The sequence below is a fragment of the Dromaius novaehollandiae genome, chromosome W (assembly GCF_036370855.1).
Source record: "Dromaius novaehollandiae isolate bDroNov1 chromosome W, bDroNov1.hap1, whole genome shotgun sequence".
NCBI lineage: Eukaryota > Metazoa > Chordata > Aves > Casuariiformes > Dromaiidae > Dromaius > Dromaius novaehollandiae.
In genome coordinates, this window is record NC_088130.1 from 47,440,828 (window position 1) to 47,458,716 (window position 17,889).

Sequence of the window (17,889 nt, forward strand, 5' to 3'; positions counted from 1 at the left end):
CTTAGTTCTGTCATGATTCATTATCATGTAAGCTTAATTATGGAGAATCTGATTGAATTGTTGTTTTAATTTCCGTCTACTTTTAGCTGTAAGAAAGCCTTGCAAATTAAATCCTGTAAAATGTTGTACTGGCTGATAGTTTCGAGACTTGCCAGAACCTCATTAACACTTTTTTTAAAAATTAGGAAGTAAGGATCTAATCTTACTTTGATCTATTAACATTTGTAGGTTTTTAATGGAATGAAGAGCTATTTACTTGTTTTTACAAAGTAATACTTCTTGTCATTACTACTGTTTTTATTTTTGCAGGTGGATCTAATAGCTTTTGGCTTTGAATGGTATCACTGGGAAGAATACGTCCTTCTTAGGTAGAATTTAGCCCCAAATGTTTGCATATTTTGGGTATACAGGAAAAGATACGTAGTTTAAAACTTTGGTATTTCCAGTGACATCAAATTAATAGGAAACCAAACACATTTTGTTGACTTAGAAAGAAAGTATATCTTACTTACTAAAGTTCTGCATCTTAAATTTACCTGAAAACGACTTTCACTCATGAGGGTGATGAGATTTAGCCAAATATGGTTAATGTTTATACTACTACTTGTTGTTTCCTGTTATATTTTCTTCTCTTTTTATGCCCACTCCCTGGACTGTCTTACCTTGTGATTACAAAGAGGAATTCCTGTCTTACCTTGAACACTACCAGCTAACAATCCCAATAAGGGTTGATCAGAATGGAGCCTTCCTCAGCTTTACTGTGAAAAATGCTAAACCCTCAAGGAGGAGGAGGAGCACAGACCCTTATGATCAAGAACTGGCAGCATCTAAATTATTTTTTAAACTTTCTGCCTATGGCAAGCACTTTCATTTAAACCTGACTCTCAACACAGATTTGGTATCCAGACATTTTACAGTAGAATACTGGGGGAAAGATGGACCTCAATGGAAGCACGATTTTTTAGACCACTGTCATTACACAGGATATTTGCAAGACCAACATAGTACAACTAAAGTGGCCTTAAGCAACTGCAATGGTCTGGTAAGTGCATTTACATGTTCTGGTATAATAGTGTGCTTGTCCCTTTTAAAATAGAGAAGAACTTAATTGGCTTATCTTTCAGTCTTTTGAATTCCTACAAGAAGCAAGAAGACAGGAAGGTGCAAAAAAAAAACCAAACCCCAAACAGACCTGGGTCCTGGGGGAAAAGTAGTCATCATTTTCTTAAGCTTATTTGTAAGTACGAAGACCCAATTTTGTAGTTCTTCAGCAGGCAATATTTTCAGTGTTTACAGTGTCTGCTTTAGGGCTGCAAGATTAGGTCTGTGGTGAGATTATTATAGATTATTAAAATTCTACACACTCAAGGGTAGGGGGAACACTGGATCCTGTAGGATGCTCAGTCTCTCCAGTGAGACACTGAACTGAACACTCGCTTGCCATCTCTGAGAATTTGGGTATAGAAAATTTGAGTAAATAACAGAGGAGAGGAATTGCTTGTTGTAGAAATAGTAATTCCTATAAATCCAAAGAGGAAAGAGGAAAGCAGATCCTTTGCATGTGTCAGCATCAGAAAGTAACTGTTTATATGTTTTTAGAATTTTTTTGTTTACAAATCAAACAGTTGTATTTAAACTAAAAGTAGGATTAGAAATTCTCATCTCTACTTTTTTTTTTAATGAACTCTTCTCTTACTGTTGATCTCTTGATCACATAGCAGTAATACTTCAATGGGAAAAAGCTACTTTTATTACAACGAAAATCTTAAAAAACCACCCCCCAAACTATTGTGTTATAAAATACTGAAATAGAGGGGCATCATTAGGAAATAGTAAATCAAGAGTCTACTAATTACTGTAGTAAAAATATCTGTATATATTGTGGTTATTCATTCTGTTTTTGTTGTAGCAGAATGCCAGTCAGTCATCTTGTTAGGCGTAGACAGATCTAATTGCTAAAGGAAAGAAAAGATTAAACAGAATTGCTGAAATACATCCTTTTTATCAGTGGAAGTGCTATAAAATAATGCATCTTAGGACATGATTGAAATCAAAAGCCTGCAGTTTCAGAGCTAGGTAGATTGCAGTACACCCAGCTGTTTGCGACATCCCTGATAAAGTCTAGGTTAACACTTTGAGTAGTCTTGATAAAGAATTTAATTAGGATTTCCAGGGGTAAATGAACATCCCTAAAGAAACCAAGTTAAGATGGAGCTCTCTGAATGTAGTATCACAGTTAATGCAGGCTTGCAGCTGCCTTGTCTTAATTTAATACAATTTTAACTTCAGTTTTACAGTTCTCCTGTAAGAACATTTTTTTCACTGCTTATTGTGCCTAACAGCACGAGGTGGCTATTAACACCCCTGTTCTGTGTTTTCTTTCTGTCCACATTCTCATTCTTCTACTGCAGCAAAGCCTTCTATTGTTTTGTGGTTCCAGGTGTTAGTGCATTAACATAGTGTTTGTAAGTTAACTTTAGTTTGTAATGCTTCACAAGTTGTCATCTTCAGAGTTTTTAGCCATTAAACATTTCTTCCAGGTATTCCCGCTCTGCATAAGGCAGTCTTGGGTGCCTGGGCACACCGTGACTGGGACTCTGGAGATCTTTTCCATGGTCATGCTTCTTACCTGGGACTGCATGTGTCAGGCGCCCACTGTCTCTCCTAGAAAGACCAAGTCTGAAGCATGTGAGGCTCCCATCATGCTCCAGAAGCAGCAGTGGGGTGACACAAGACTCTCTCTTGCTTCTTCAGTGAGACAGGGACCCTTTAAAGAGCTGCAGTGGTGGGCTGGACTCAAGAAGCTCCTCTGCCGCGCAGAAGCTCCTCTGCCACGCAGTGTTGGCAGGGCCTTCCAGAGAACTGAGTATGGGAGTGATTACTCCATTCAGATAAATCCGCCACAGAGTTACTTCTAAAATGATGATTCCTACTGAGAAGCATTTGGTTATACAGCTGCTTGTTAGAACATGCTTAATAAAGTAATTGGCAGTGAATATTAAAAACACGATTGTTTGTTTTAGAATTGATGATAATTCAGCATATCATAGATTCATGCTTAGGGCATTTGTTCTGTTTTTTCCAGTCTCCTTGTTGGTCTGTGAGAGATTGCCAGTTTTATTCTACATAGTCCTTGATCCGCCTCTGTCCAAAGCCTCTGGTTTTAAGGTTTCAATAATTCTAAAACAAGTAATAGCACTGAGTGGTACTTCCTCCATTTTGGCTCGCTTTATAATTAGAAACTTAAGCCTTCCATTTATGCCAATCATCCTGTTAGGTTTCAGTATTGTCAGATGAGTCAAATTTCCTCCCTTATCAATGTTTTGAGTTCCTCTGTTTAGTTATTCAGGGTGGGTGAGTGAGACTGTGGTTTAATTAATGTAGATTGTATGAGTCTGAAGAACATTTGTAGTATCTGAGATGAGTTTTAATGCAAATAGGGTTTTCAGTTTCATTATGATAAATTAGCATCAATCAGTTCATTTCCCTCTCACTATTTCCAGTTTCAGCCTCTCCCTCTATATTCTTTTTACCTAGTGCTCCAGAACTACAGGCTACTAACTTACTGAGTCTCATTCTTGTACTTTCCATCTGCTGGGCCCCAATTATTCTATAAATTATCTGAAATTGTAAGAAGTGCTCTATAATCCAGTGAACAGTCATGTGAGGGAGTTGAAGATCTTGTCCAGGAAGCTTTTTAGCTTCCAAACTCGTATTTACTTCAATGGATGTTCCATTTGTGGATGGATTGCAGGTTTGGCCTTCTCATGGAAAAGCCTGCAAAGAGCAGTATTTTGGGGCCTTTAGATGTTGGGTGCAAGGCAACAAGGCTGAGGCAGAAGTAGTTGAAGTGCTGAGGCATTGTCTAAGCTGGGTACGTCATACTGAAGCAAAGAAGAAAAGAAAGTGGCAGGCTGGCAAAAGAGTGCATTTCATCTTATGGAGAGAGGTTTGTCTAATTAGGAGTGGAACAAGTCTTAAAGATGAAAAGTTTTGGAGCTGTTGGTAGTGGAATAAAGCAGAAATCAAACTTTTCCTGTTCTTATCTACCTCCACCCCCTTCCAGGTGTCAAAACTCTTATTGAATTCTCAAGCAAGTTTTCCACTGTAGCAGATTTTCTCATTTTGAGCTGCAAAGCCCAGTAGCAGGAAATATTTTTAAAATTTATAGAAAGTGATGTATTATTAGGAAAGTGATTTGGGGGTTAAATCTCATTTTGAGACTACTGTGGCTCCAAGGAAATGTTTAACGTAAAAGGCCAAGTATTTCCATGGCATGTAAGGTTCCATGTACTGTGCTGGGTAGCACAGATGTCTCCGTCCAAACAGAAGTGGTTAAGAAACCCCAAGAAGTAGGTTGTAGCTAAAAGAATGACCTTTACATGTCATTCTTTAGTTAAAGGAAGAGTTATTTTGCCAGAAGACTTCATGTTCTTTTCATATATTCATAAATTTATAGTTTTATAAATTGTTCATAACCTTCTTAAATTAGCTAATTTGAAAGTTGATTATACCTTAAAGAAAGCATCTACTTTTGTAGACTGTAGATTGCATATAATGTGATATTTTGGGTAATACTTTTAAATCATAGGCAAAATAATTTATAGTTTATAAAATTTGGAAAGATCAGAAGTGGTATCAAAGGCTGATCTAGTATTCTGGTTTTTTTCTGGAGTTCTCTTTGATACTAATATGTATTTGCAGTATGGACTTAGTATTCAGAAAATCATGTATAAGCTCTTCCTAGTTTTAAAGTGTTTAACTAGATTCCGTGATGTACTGGTCCAGTCCAGATCACTTTTTTCATCCTTGAGAATACACTAAGCTAATACAACCTGTTTCATCAGTCATAAAACTGCACAGAAGCAGAGAACCAGCTGTAGTGATACTGAACAGCACTGACAGATTTTCAGAAGTTTCCATGACTATTATTTTGTATTAAAAATAGATAAAGCATAATGTCTAGAAAGGTGCAAAGCAGGGAGGAACTTTGGAAAGCAGCAGTACTGTGTGGAAAAGGCACTTACTTGTCCTCTGTAATTCAGTTTGATTCTGTAACTGAGGGATGTCTGAAGTATGGTGAGGCCTAGCTAGACAGCCTGACACAAAAAAGATTGCTTTTCACAAATTCAGGGGAACTCCATGTGGATTCACAGATTTGTCTGAGCATGTCAAGCTGCTGGATCCAGACCTTATATATGTTAGCAGGAGTTGGCAATCTGTAGTGGGATTGGATAATACAGGACCTCAAACAATCTGCTTTAGATAACAATCTTCGGAATGTTGCTTGTAGTAACGTATTTGGGACATTCAGCTTATTTCTTAAATTCATGATATTTTTATCAAAACCTTTTGCTGGTCATTCTTGTGTCTTAATGATATCCCTCATGCTTTGGAGCAGATGTTTAATTTACAAACTTAAAGTTCAACTGTAAAAGCAAAGCAGAAAGAAAAAACCATTTAATTCCTTTAAATACTTTAAAATGCATAATTTCAATCTCTCTTTTTGAACTGAAACTTAATTTTGGCCAAATAGTAAATGATTTAGAATGCTAATTTGCATGTAATTGTGTAGTTCTTCCTATTAACCAGGCGCTGCTGAATACGTATACAATGGAAACATCTCTAATCCCATGAATCTTGTAAACTCAGAATAAATGCTGTTTTTCATTGGGGTATTGCCTATATACAGGATTTAGAGTGCTTTTAAAAAAATTCATTCACTTTGGTTCAACAAGATCATTTGCACCAGTTTAACATTGGAAGAACAGTCTTGTTCGCAAGCTAATTTAATACCTCCTATTTAAAATGGTATACATATGCAAGGCTTATAGACAGGGCAAGTGACTTTCCACTGTTTGCCAAATCACTCAGCTAGCTATAGAAACCGATCGTGCTCATATCCTGACTACCTGGTGGCAGGTGTAAGTTAAAACTTATCTGCTGTTCCTTGACTAAGTGGTACTAAAATCTTTTTGTTAAACCCCCGTACTGTTTGAGTAGATGAGATCAGATATTAACTAGGTATAGAAAAAATTTGGTGAAAATTTCCTGGCTGCCTTTACTGGTAGTACCTGAATGAGCTGTGGTAGTAGTTTGCAGATAGTCATGGTAGTTTTTGTTTCTCTTGCACACAATTTATTTAGAGAATTAATGTTGCAATTAAGTGTTGTTTGTGGCATCTGAATTGACTTGCTCCCACTGAGGTCACCACCTCTTAGAACTGTTAATTTCAGTATTTGATAGAATTCACTCAATTGTGCTTAGACTTGGTAGCCTGGCTGGACTTGAGTGCAGATGTGAAGAGTGTGCCCTGGAGTAATCAGATCTAGGTTAAGGCCTCTCTGTTGCAGAGACAGGGCCGCAGTACGGATGGTACTTCTGTCTTCTCAGACTTGGCAAAAAGCAGATGGTGTTGGCCAGAACTACTCTGCAGGACTCTTTTCCTCTGGGAACATTATACCAGAGCTTATAATGGACCAGGATTCGCTTGAACCCAGATGTCTGACATCTAGACTGGATGCAATCCAGACTGTCACGGTTCTTTCTACACATCTGGCAAATCTAGTTGTAGTTTGATTTATACTTTCAGGACTGTTCAAGCAGCAGTGTACCAGTAAGTGATTTATTTTTAGTGACTTCTTAGCTTCCAAGTAACAAGAAGGCATTGTGAGAGAAATTTTGTACCTACATCGTCCAAGTGAATGTAGACCTTGATGTTGTTTTCTTTAGTAAATAATTGAGTTCATAATGGAAAAATACTACTGAAGAGGAACATTAATTGTTACGGTCACTATGTAAGAAATGTGTACATGAAAAATGAAGTGTGTTCATACATACATTTTCAAAATATATAGTAGGGGTATATTTAGAAAACAGCTTTATTCCTGAAGTGTTATACAGGATTTTTTTTATTTTATAGGTTGTATGTTGTTATTGAAATCCTGTTGTTTTGGGAGAACAGTGGACAGTTGGTACGTAGAGCAGCAGTAGGAGGAGAGTCTTGACCAGGAGTGCGATGGCAGGCCCTAATCTTCTAAACAGCTTTGGGTTATTTAAAGCAGATATGGACCAAGTGCTCTACAGTTACTTATATCTTAGAGGTCTCATTGGAGAAATACAACCCATTTAAAAAAAAAAAAAAAAAGACCCTTGCATAAAACTTGCTTTACAGATAAAAAGCAGCAGGATTAGAAATATACAGCTGTATTAGCTGCTGCTTTAAGAGGGTAATCTTTACAACCTTTAGGAAGTACCTTGAGATGGGCTTTCTGCACACATCACTGATTGCAGAGCTTAAATAACATATATACTAATTCTTGAAGATGTGTGTGTTGAGAATGAGATGCTGAATAGTCTTAAATCCTCTTTAATAATTGGATTAAATAATGATGAATTCACCATTAAGAATACTTTCTTCTTTTGTTACCTTGAACAGTCTTTATAGTGGCTTTAATGGGATCTAGATCAGTTTGTGAGTCATCAACTCAGGATGTGAATGCAGAATTTCCAGCTTCCCAGTCTCCTAACTGATCAGTATCTCTTTCTCATAGTGTAGAAAGATTATATGTTCAGAAATTTCTTGATACAGATACCAGAATTTATAAGTTAGCAAATGTAGGTTTTGGAGTCTGTCAGGGCTGTTCCCCAATATTTCTATACCTAAAAGGATCCCAAAGCTGGATTGTTCTTCTAAAGTTCAGTTTTAATTGCTGAAGATTCAGGAAATTGCATAGTTGGTCTGAAATCTCCCCTTTCTTCCATAAACCACTTCCTGTTTGGAAGAAGCTGAGTTCACAAATGTGAAATTATGAGATCTACCATTCTGCACTGCAGTATGAGGGGAAAAAATGTTCATTTGTTATGGGGAATGAGGTCTGGTATGTAGTTGGCAACAACTCTTATCTGCCAAAGGTCTGTGGTGAGACCTTTTAAGGAATAAATGTTTTGTAGATAGTGTAGCTTAAGTTAATACTAATAATTTGATTTTAATAACTCTAGTTCAGTTTTGGAATTCAGCATCTGGATGTAGAACACTGAATGTTTTCCCTGACTAATATTTTCTAAAATAAATCTTTTATGTAGTTTTCCAGCATGCAGTATGCAGCATTAAGGATCTACTAGTATGCTATCACAGAGGCATATGGGGCTCACGCTTTGAATGAGGCCATTTTGGCTTGGCATCACTTTTAATGGATATGAATCATGTAGTTTTGGAACATCTCTGTGAGCAGATTGTTTGTCATATACCAGGAATATCTCTTGCTCTCTTACCACATCCACCAAAGATGGTGGGAAAGAACTCCAGAAGCAGGGCAATATTTTTTTATTTTTCTCTTACTGTGTTGCATATAGGGAATTGCTCCTACTCCCACTGAAGTCAGTGGAGGAGAGCTGGCTCATACACTGTTTTCTCTGGTGGTGTATTGTGGAATTCTTCACAGAAATAAATGATAGTCAAATGTTACTGTAAATTAAACTTACTAGAGTCTTATATTTTGTCTTTTGAAGTTTTTATTTTCTTTGTTTTTTCCCCCTTAAGCATGGAGTTATTGCTACAGAAGATGAAGATTATTTTATAGAGCCTTTGAGGAATGTAACAAAAAATTCCAGTAACTTCAGTTATGAAAATGGTCATCCTCACGTTATTTACAAAAAGTCTACCATGCGCCAGCAGCATCTCTATGATCATGGTCGCTGTGGAGTCTCAGGTAAAAAAGTATGAATGTCAATTATGTATGTAAAACTTACAATTTAATTATAAAAATTATAACAAGTTGTATTTTAAAATCTTTTTAGTTGATATGTAAGATACAGTGGAGATAGTTGCAATAGGAATTTTCCTTCTGGAGGATGTGATGTGCCCCTCTGAAAAGTAGCTTTGCATTTTTTTTCAGATTCAGATCAAGAGTATAGTGCCTTTTGAAGGATAAGGTACTGGGAGTAAGTCTTGCTTTATATCTGTGTTGTGCACAGTGTAGTGATGAGCACAGGCTTCCTCAAAATGCATGATAGATGTGCTTCCTTCCCAAACTGGAAGGCACTACTTGAGTGAGTAAGTGTTGCAGCTTGAGTGACTAAGAGTCTCCAAATCTTCCTTGCTTAAGGTGGTTTAGGTGTTTTCATACAGGGGTTTTTTTTTTTTTGTTTCTGTTTTTTGGTTCAGTAAGTTAAGGTTATTCCATGACAGCTGAGTAGGTGATTTACAGGTGCCCTACAAGAAGGACTACATAGTTTTGATTGAGAGATGATTTCCTTTTAAAGCACAGTTTAACCTCTGCAAAAACACTTTTCAAATATCCTTCTTCTGACATGATTTCTACTTACTTAAGCCAAAAGCTAATTTCTTGAGTTCTTCTTCGTGGTGTAAATCTGGCAAGTTGTTTTAAAGCACTAAAATGTTTTTTACGTACTTGAAAAATGATCCAATCTTAATGTTTACACTATTGCTCTCAAGAAGAGCTTGTTCTTAAAAGTTTAGTCCTGGACGTTAGTTTTCGATGAGATTTAGTTCATAGGACAGTTTGGCAGATATTAAAATAACGTCATTGCTTGTTGATGTTGCCTCTTTCAGCTTCTTTTGGAAGTTGTAGCTTTTACTGGCACTGGCTGACTGAACTTAAAACACAGATTGTCTACAAAAATCCATGCTTGAGGGGAAGTTTTTCCTGAGTGGTTCAATGAACTGTGTTTAGACTCATAGGAAATGTCAAACTTTCTGTACCAAACTTCTTGAGAGAGTTATTATGTACATTTTTCTAAGGATTGCAGAACAAGTCTTCTGACTATTACTGTGTGCTACAAGATTTGGAATGGGTGACTAACTGATTGTAAAATAAGGTATTATTGTATGTGGGTGCTCCAATTTATGCATATTACAGTGCTCTGTGGAGCATCCATCTTTGTCTTTCATTCTATAGGGAATGCAGGCACTTAAACCTCTTGAAGCAAGTGAAAAGATCATGAAACGTCTGACACTGCAATTTTTACTGTTGTAATGTCCCTAGAAAAGAAAAACATTGGCCTGTGTCAGACGTTACCTTCTAGATTGATGCTTAGGAAGTCACCCTTTTCCAAGCGAGGGTAAAGCAGTGGTGGCTAGTTGATGAGATTGCATCTAACCGTTCTGGTGGTATGTGTCTCATGGATCATAGGTTGATCAGAGCTTTGCATCTTGCATGCATTCTTTATGAAACATCCAGTAATTTTAATGTGTATTCTTTTGCATTCTTGATGCTGCCTCTGTCCTTGGAAGCTCCTCTGCATTCTCTGGGCTTTTGTGACTGTCACATTCTGAAGTCTTTAATCATCGAAATGCAAAAGTTTTGTGTCTTGCAAGTGGAAGATTATGCTCATACTCATTTATCTCAGTTTCTCCTCAAAACCTTTACCTGATGTTTTCTCTACTTCCACTCACTGAAAATTTCTGAAAACCTTTTTTGCTTCCCAAAGCTGCAAGGTCTTATGTTTTCAGATGAAATACTATTTTAATGTTCTCTTCCAAGCTACCAAAACTCTTTAAACTCATTTTCTGAGCACTGTATTAAACCCTTTATCCCAAAGAGACATGGCATCCAAAATATCCCCAGAATATCTAAAAGATCAAATAATAATTTCCAGTTTCTCAGCTTTCAGACCCTGGGACTGAGGCCAGATTTACAATAATAACTTCCTTTGCTAGTAGAATGAAGTGTGTTCAGCATTTGACTGTTTTTAGAAGTTTTGAATACTCCCATTTTGTGTTTGTTTTCTTTTGTTTGTTTTTCACCAAGCGTTGTAATGCAATGTAGTTGTAACAGAACTGTTACTGCGTTTTTGTCAGAATATCATTTACTTAGTACGGGAAACTGATTTTAGCTATCTGTCTGGAACAGTTTTGCCAGTATAATATCCTGGGAGCAGTCTGCTCATGTAGGTGTGCCACTGCTCACATCCTGACAAGTTTCCCCTGCTGTAACCTAGATCTAAATTTATCGTGTAGCTGCTCTGTGTCAAGATGTGGTCAGGATTTTTGAAACAAGAGACAAGGAGAATATTATTTCTGACTGTGTGAGAAAAATTGCAATAACTGACGAAGTGGGGCAGGGTGTTTGAGAGGATGATCCAAATTTGTTGGGATGCGCAGGTGATAAATTACTTCACAGTGCATAGTAGAATTATGGAGGTCCATACAAGAGAAGAATTTGACAGACAGGGATAAAAATATTTCTCTATTTGACAGATATTTTAAATTCAGGTAGGAATATAGGATAGAATTGTGGCCAATTTCCAAAAACTTAATGAGATTTTAAGCATTTAGATGTAAGAATGTTTTAAAATCAAGAACTGTTAAATTAGTATTTCAAGTATATATTGTCATCAAGTTAACTGTCTTATTAAATATAGCTGAAATCATTAAGACCTTGCTAGGAAGTTGTTCAACTTCAAATTCCAGTTACTTCAGTGGGATATGAGGCCTTTGGGGCATCTTGCAGAAGCACTCAATGCTTTGTGGGGTCAAAAGTAATGTACCTCCTTCAAAGACAGAAAGCTGAAATCTTCTATCATTGTTTGCAACAAAGATTTTATTATGAACTGCTTTTGATGGTATTCTTGTTTGGCTATAGTTATCGAAATATTTATTTTGACAGATGCCTAATAACATGTATTATGTTACAGTTGCAAAAGAAGTTCCATTATCCATTATTTTTGCATTTGCACAATCTTAAGAAATACACTTTTTTGCTGAAAGGCTGTGTTCTTGTATTTGTGACTAAAATTGAAATTTGGCCTAGTTGCACCTTTTTTTTTTTTTTTTTTAACAACTATACGGACTACTTTGGATATGATTCAGAACAGATTGGCATTTGAACCCTGAAAAGTGGCAAGTGCATTATTTAGAGATGGCTCCACTACATGCTGCCTCATGTAGCAATTTTGCTCATGCCAGATCTTATAATGTATTCTAAAATGAAAAAAAGCATGTATAAACATTAACATACATTGTTAAAACACTAAAAAGCAGCACATAATTCTCGTAGTTGTATTTAGTGCAGGTAATTTTCTATAGTGTTGTGAGATCTTGTTTAATTGTATTTATATGTTGTCTTCTCCCCTTCTCTTCTCCCTACCAGCATCATTAGAAGACTGACTTAGGAAAATGTGGGTACCATAGTTGTAAACCCCGTGTCTGCACACATTTGGATTTTTTTTCAGTTGTGATTTAAAACTAAATTTCTTGCTTTTTTTTAATATTTACTTTGGAGATAACTACAGTGTTTTTTCTGATTTTGTTGTTGTGTGTGTGTGGTTTTTTTTGACTTACTGATACCGATGTTCAATCTTAATACTAGTTTAAAGGGATTTTTTCAACTAGGAATATGGAGGAAAATGACATAATTTGCCCCCAAAATATTTTAAGTATGTTGCAAAGTTTTGTTGAAATGTTTTAGCTTTTTAAAGAAAATTCTATATCAGTTTTATTTAGCATGTTTAAAATAAAAGTATCAACAGCTCATGGAGTATGAGGCTGAGTACTCAGGAGTATTTTCAACTTTTCTGTTGCTTATCAAACTAGCTAAATTCTAACTTTCTCTATTTGAAAAAAAAAAAAGAAAAGGAAAAATGTTTGTTTTTGTGAAGTCTTCTCAGACCTTTGCTTGAAAGATGCTATCAGGATGAGTCCAAAAGAATGGTATTTTTTTCTGAAAGATTTCTGCATGAGCTCATCAATTTTTCAGATCTATGAAGCAGATTTGCATCTTTAAAAGTGAAAAATTATGAATGAATGTGGAAATAATATTGTGTTTATAAAGTAATTTTAGCATTGTAGGAGCATCAGAAGTCCTCAAACATCAACATTTGTTATTTGAATATGGACCAAGTGTTCTTTTTTATTTTACTACAGAAGTTGTAAGAGAAAATTCCAGACATTCCTAAATAACTGCTTTGGTGAGATTAAGATCTTTGAACAATTAAAGTGACTTTGGAATTCCTAGAACAGAGATGAAAAATAATGGAAAAAGCTATTGATTACAAAATCATCAGAAGACTTAAATACCCCATACTATTTTTTTAGAATGTGTTTAATCTTATTAAGGCTTGCAGAATGATGAGGATTTTTACTGTCATTTTGTCAATTACCTGGTTTATTTTAATTTTTAAACTTTCCTAAAATACACAGCTTTTGAAGCCAACACTGTGGACTTAGAAATTATGAAACAGCACTACAGTGGGAATGATGAAGCTTCGTATACAGAGTTTTGACCTGAACATACACCCTTTGTACTGTAGTTATTGCCCTTTGAAAATAGGGTGTGTAGCTGAATTGCGTAGAGCTTTCGTTTTTCACAGAAGGTATTAGGCCTATCTCAGCCGGTTCTTAATTGAACTGGCTTTAGTAGAGATAAGGATGTACCTCTGGTATTAGTCACATGAGTAGTCCTTATTAAGCCAATTTAAGAATATATTTAACTTGTAATGTTCTCATGTTCATTCACAACTAGAAAGAACACGTATTTTGTAATCCTACTTAGGGAAAGGGGGCCTAATTATGTACTTGAATACACTGAAGCTTGAGATCAGTGTGGATCTGTGTGGAAAATGGGTAATAAAAATGGCAATAAAAAAGTCAGTTTTGCAGAGGAGGAGGGAGATTCAATTGTGTATTGAGGCCAGAAATTCAAATAAAAATTTATAGAGTTTTATTTTGCTTATAATTGTAACTGTTTGGATTTTTCATATTCAGTCCACATACAAATGCTGATTTTTCTATAGCAAAATATATTTATTTGAATTTTACAAGTACAAGAATCAATGTGTTTGAATTGAATTTAATGTTAGAAATAACTATAAAATTATCCTGTGTTAGACCATTTAAAGTTTCCCGTTATAGTTAATTCATGAAGTAAATAATATATAATTGCTTTTTAAAAAGAAGTAATAATTTGTTTGGCCAAATACTATTATGCAGTAATCCTATTTGGCTGATAATTGTATAATTTCACAGCAGGGAAATAGCTTTTCTGGTGCACTATCAGAATGTTTAATTCCTTAGTATGTTTTGATTCCTTTTACCTTAATTTTGTTTTTCTGGTTTCCAGTATGTTTTTTCTGAATATTGTAGCAGTCTTGTTCTTAGCTTTATAATCCTGAATTGTATCATGCTTAACTATAATTAATCTTTAATATTAACATAGCTGTGCAGGATCAGATCTTTTAAGAGATTATGTTGATTTATCACCCTAAACCATACTGAGGAAAGCTGAGAATGAAACCCTACCTTATAACAAAGATTTTTTTTCCCCATTATATGTTGTTTTAAAATCAAGTGTATATGTGCGTGTGTGTGTGTATTTGTGTGTGTATATATATATATATATATGTATGTATGTATATATATTTAGCAAATAGATTTAATTTTCCCTTGCCTCAGGAAAGGCTTGTTGTTTTCATAAACTTTAAGATTATAATCTCAACATAAAACAGCTGTATTTGCACTAGTTTTAGTAGGGACCCGTCTGAAGTGTTTAATTATTTTGGTTCCTAGAAGACCTCACAAGAAGCAGTAAGCCTTGGTGGATGAGTGATGCATCTGCTTTTCCAACTTCACTTCCAGTCAATGACACATTAAGTAGTCACAGTCGGCAGAAGAGATCAGTAAGCCTTGAACGGTTTGTGGAGACGCTGGTAGTAGCAGACAAAATGATGGTGGGATACCACGGTCGCAAAGACATTGAGCATTACATTTTGAGTGTAATGAATATTGTAAGTTTGATCCCTCTCTGTGTTTGTTCGCTCTCATGCCTGTAATTTGCATGTTCTGAAATGATAAGTAACTATACAATGTTGAGTTTATTTACTGGCATGAATAATGCCTTAAAATATGTATCAGCTTGCAGGAATTAATAGTTGAAATATAGCAAATACTAGTATTGTGGAAAAAATGCAGTACTGTTTCTGTCAAGAAGTGTGCTGTGATGACTTTTAATTTTTGTTTGTCTTTAATTTTAAATTCATATAATTACATTGAGAGATTATACAGTTTTATTCTTCTGTTTAAACTGAGACCCTAAATGCTCCTTATCATGGATGAATTATGAAACAAGATAGAAACAGTTTTTATTGAAAGAGATGATGGAAAAATTTCGTTTTACCAAATGGTCGTTTGTTGGTCCAAAAAGAGTTCTTACTCAGATGGTAATGATAATTAACATTATGAGATTATATTTAGCAGGAAGATAGATTAATTTTTAGTCACGAAACGAATAGCGTTTCTTGTCTGACTTTGTGCCTTTTCTTATTTTCTGGAGGTCAGGTTGCCAAACTTTATCGTGATTCCAGTCTAGGAAACGTTGTGAATATTATAGTGACTCGTTTAATTGTCCTCACTGAAGATCAGGTAAGAGTTGTTGTGCTTACATTTTATATCCCTGGAAATACAAGGCACTCTATTGCATAATATTATAGATTTCGTCTAGTTATTGCTTGAAATGGCTGCATTTGTATATAAAAGCTGTCTTATAATCTTTCACTACTTTAATCAAGATAAAACAGTTCGAAGGAATATTTCCTCACGTGCCATCTCAAAGATACCTGTTCACTACTTCAGGTGAATGTTAATACACCTTCAGGGATGTCAGTTTTATTTTTAGCTCTGTATCTTGATATTCTGAATTTTTTTGTATTGACATAATCATTATTAAAGTTGAAGCAGAAAGAATGCCTGTTCAGTAATACACAACTGAACTTTGGGTCAGATTTTACACAGATAAAATTTGGCAAGAAAAGGTTATTCCTAGAAACCACTGCTTCTAATTATAGTCCCATTTTAGTCTTCAGAAGGCTTAACAACTGACCTTAGTAATTTGTTTGGAACATTTCTGGTATGCATGTTGTATTGCAGCCAAACTTGGAGATAAACCACCATGCAGACAAGTCCCTCGATAGCTTCTGTAAGTGGCAGAAATCCATTCTCTCCCACCAAAGTGATGGAAACACCATTCCAGAAAATGGGATTGCCCACCATGATAATGCGGTTCTTATTACTAGGTATGGTCATTATAAGTATTGTGTTTATTTTATTTTCTTTCTGTAGTTTTCTTGTTTTTACTTTTATATGGAGGCTAGTTTTAAAATAATATAATTGGTAGGTAATCTTATGAGGAGATTAAGATGAGAACAGTCATTTTCAATAGCTACTTTCAAAACCTGAGTATGTGCACATTTGCCTGTACTCCACTGTTACTGATTCAACAATGCTTGCTCTGTAATCTTGCAATCCTGGTAGACATCAGCGTATTGCTGTTTATAGTTGTGGGTAAGCAACGGTACTTTATTAGGAGATTTGTTTTCAGTTGCTGAAGGACAGTATTCTTTTCTTCCTGTACATATTAAAGTGGCAGTAGGTGCAGCAGCACAAATTCGGGTTGGGATCTTTTTATTGTAATTTGTTTTCCTGTGCTCTGCACATACTGCTCTGTATGTGACTTGTCTGTGGAATCATTATGTTCACTGCAGAAATTTTTAAAATGGTGATTAAAATAATCAGTCTTTCTTGGAGTTGTGCATAACAGGTGTTATAGTGGTTGCATTTTTTGGGGTGGTGGTGGTTTTTTTGAAAGGAACAATTTTTTGCAATGGAAAGGAAAGCTAATAAACTTCTATGTATTTTTATGTTCATATTTTAAATATAATTGTTACTATGTAGTGCTAATGACAACATATAATAACTAGAATGATTAAATCTCAGAGTTTAGAGAGCTGTTTTAATACAGTAAGCTTTTTTAAAAAGTCTCAATATTTTAAAAAAATGGAATAAAATTCAGAATAAAATGCGGTTACAGTCTAAGGTCTTGATTTTTTGCAAAGACCTCTGTTCATTTTTATGCATACAAGTAGTCCCATTAACTTCACTAGGGCTGCTTACATATTTGAAATTAAATAGATGTTTACAGCTGTGGCTACACATCAGACTTCTACTGGCATAATTTAGTCCCAGAGTGAAAAATTATAATCTGTTGGTGGTATGACTGCATCTGAAGCTTCCCAGTATACATGAGCTGCGTTGGTAAAGCTGAATTTCTACTAGTGTAGCTGAATAACTTGAGATTTAGTGTTATTCTGGCACTGCAGAGCACAGTTATTTCTTTTTTTTCCACTGTTCTGCTCAAATGTGTTTTACTACCAAATATTCTATACTGACTCTCCTGTTTTGGTAGGATGTTCCTAGCACCAATATGAACAGATCTGTGTTCCAGGTCATGGCTTAAATCAATGTTAGTATGGCCTTTAATTTCCATAGGAGCAAGTTTCCAGAATGTGTGAACAATTTCCATTGAAAGTGATAGTTTTTCAATGATAAGGAGTGAATATTAAAGACCTTACTATGGGGGGGGGGGGCTTATTATTTAATTATCTAGTGTGCTACAAAGTTTCTGAAGGAGTTGTGTATGCTAATTTAAAGGATGTAAGAGTTATAAAAGTAACTGTTTACACTTCTAAATATATATCTATTTTAAATAAACAAAGCCTCTCAATGCAGTAACAACAGATTAGTAAAACTTGTGTTTGAAAGCATTGCTGGACTTTTAAGTTCAGTTATATTTGCTTTCTTGATGGAATGTTTCTTTCATTTATTTAGTATAATTATTATTAACTTAGGGAAATAATCCCAAAGGCTGCATGAAACAATTTGAATAGAATAATCACACTCTTACTGAAATTGTTAACTATCCTGACTCTACTAATAAATTGTCAGCATATGTCAAAAATGGAAATTTTTTTGTTTTGTTTTGGGCTGGAATCAGTGAAGACATCAATTTTAAATAAATCAAAATGTAATAGTGGAGAAAAATTGATTCCATTCTTTTTTGGACATCTACGTGATGAACTAGAATTAATGCATTGTAG

At 35.2% G+C, this 17,889-nt stretch overlaps 1 protein-coding gene across 8 annotated transcripts in view; it reads left to right on the forward strand.

The window, feature by feature from the left end:
• The window catches only part of ADAMTS6 (ADAM metallopeptidase with thrombospondin type 1 motif 6), a 165,053-nt gene that overhangs the window by 6,184 nt on the left and 140,980 nt on the right, over nt 1-17,889 (forward strand). For 6 of the 8 annotated variants that reach the window (XM_026106716.2, XM_026106717.2, XM_064500710.1 and 3 more), the window contains 5 exons: nt 678-1,042; nt 8,543-8,711; nt 14,528-14,745; nt 15,296-15,379; nt 15,884-16,029. In XM_026106716.2, the coding sequence (XP_025962501.1) occupies nt 678-1,042; nt 8,543-8,711; nt 14,528-14,745; nt 15,296-15,379; nt 15,884-16,029 (982 nt within the window). Of the gene's footprint in view, nt 1-309; nt 1,043-8,542; nt 8,712-14,527; nt 14,746-15,295; nt 15,380-15,883; nt 16,030-17,889 lie in introns of all 8 variants that reach the window. The other 2 variants (XM_026106722.2, XM_026106723.2) reach the window with 2 other exon arrangements.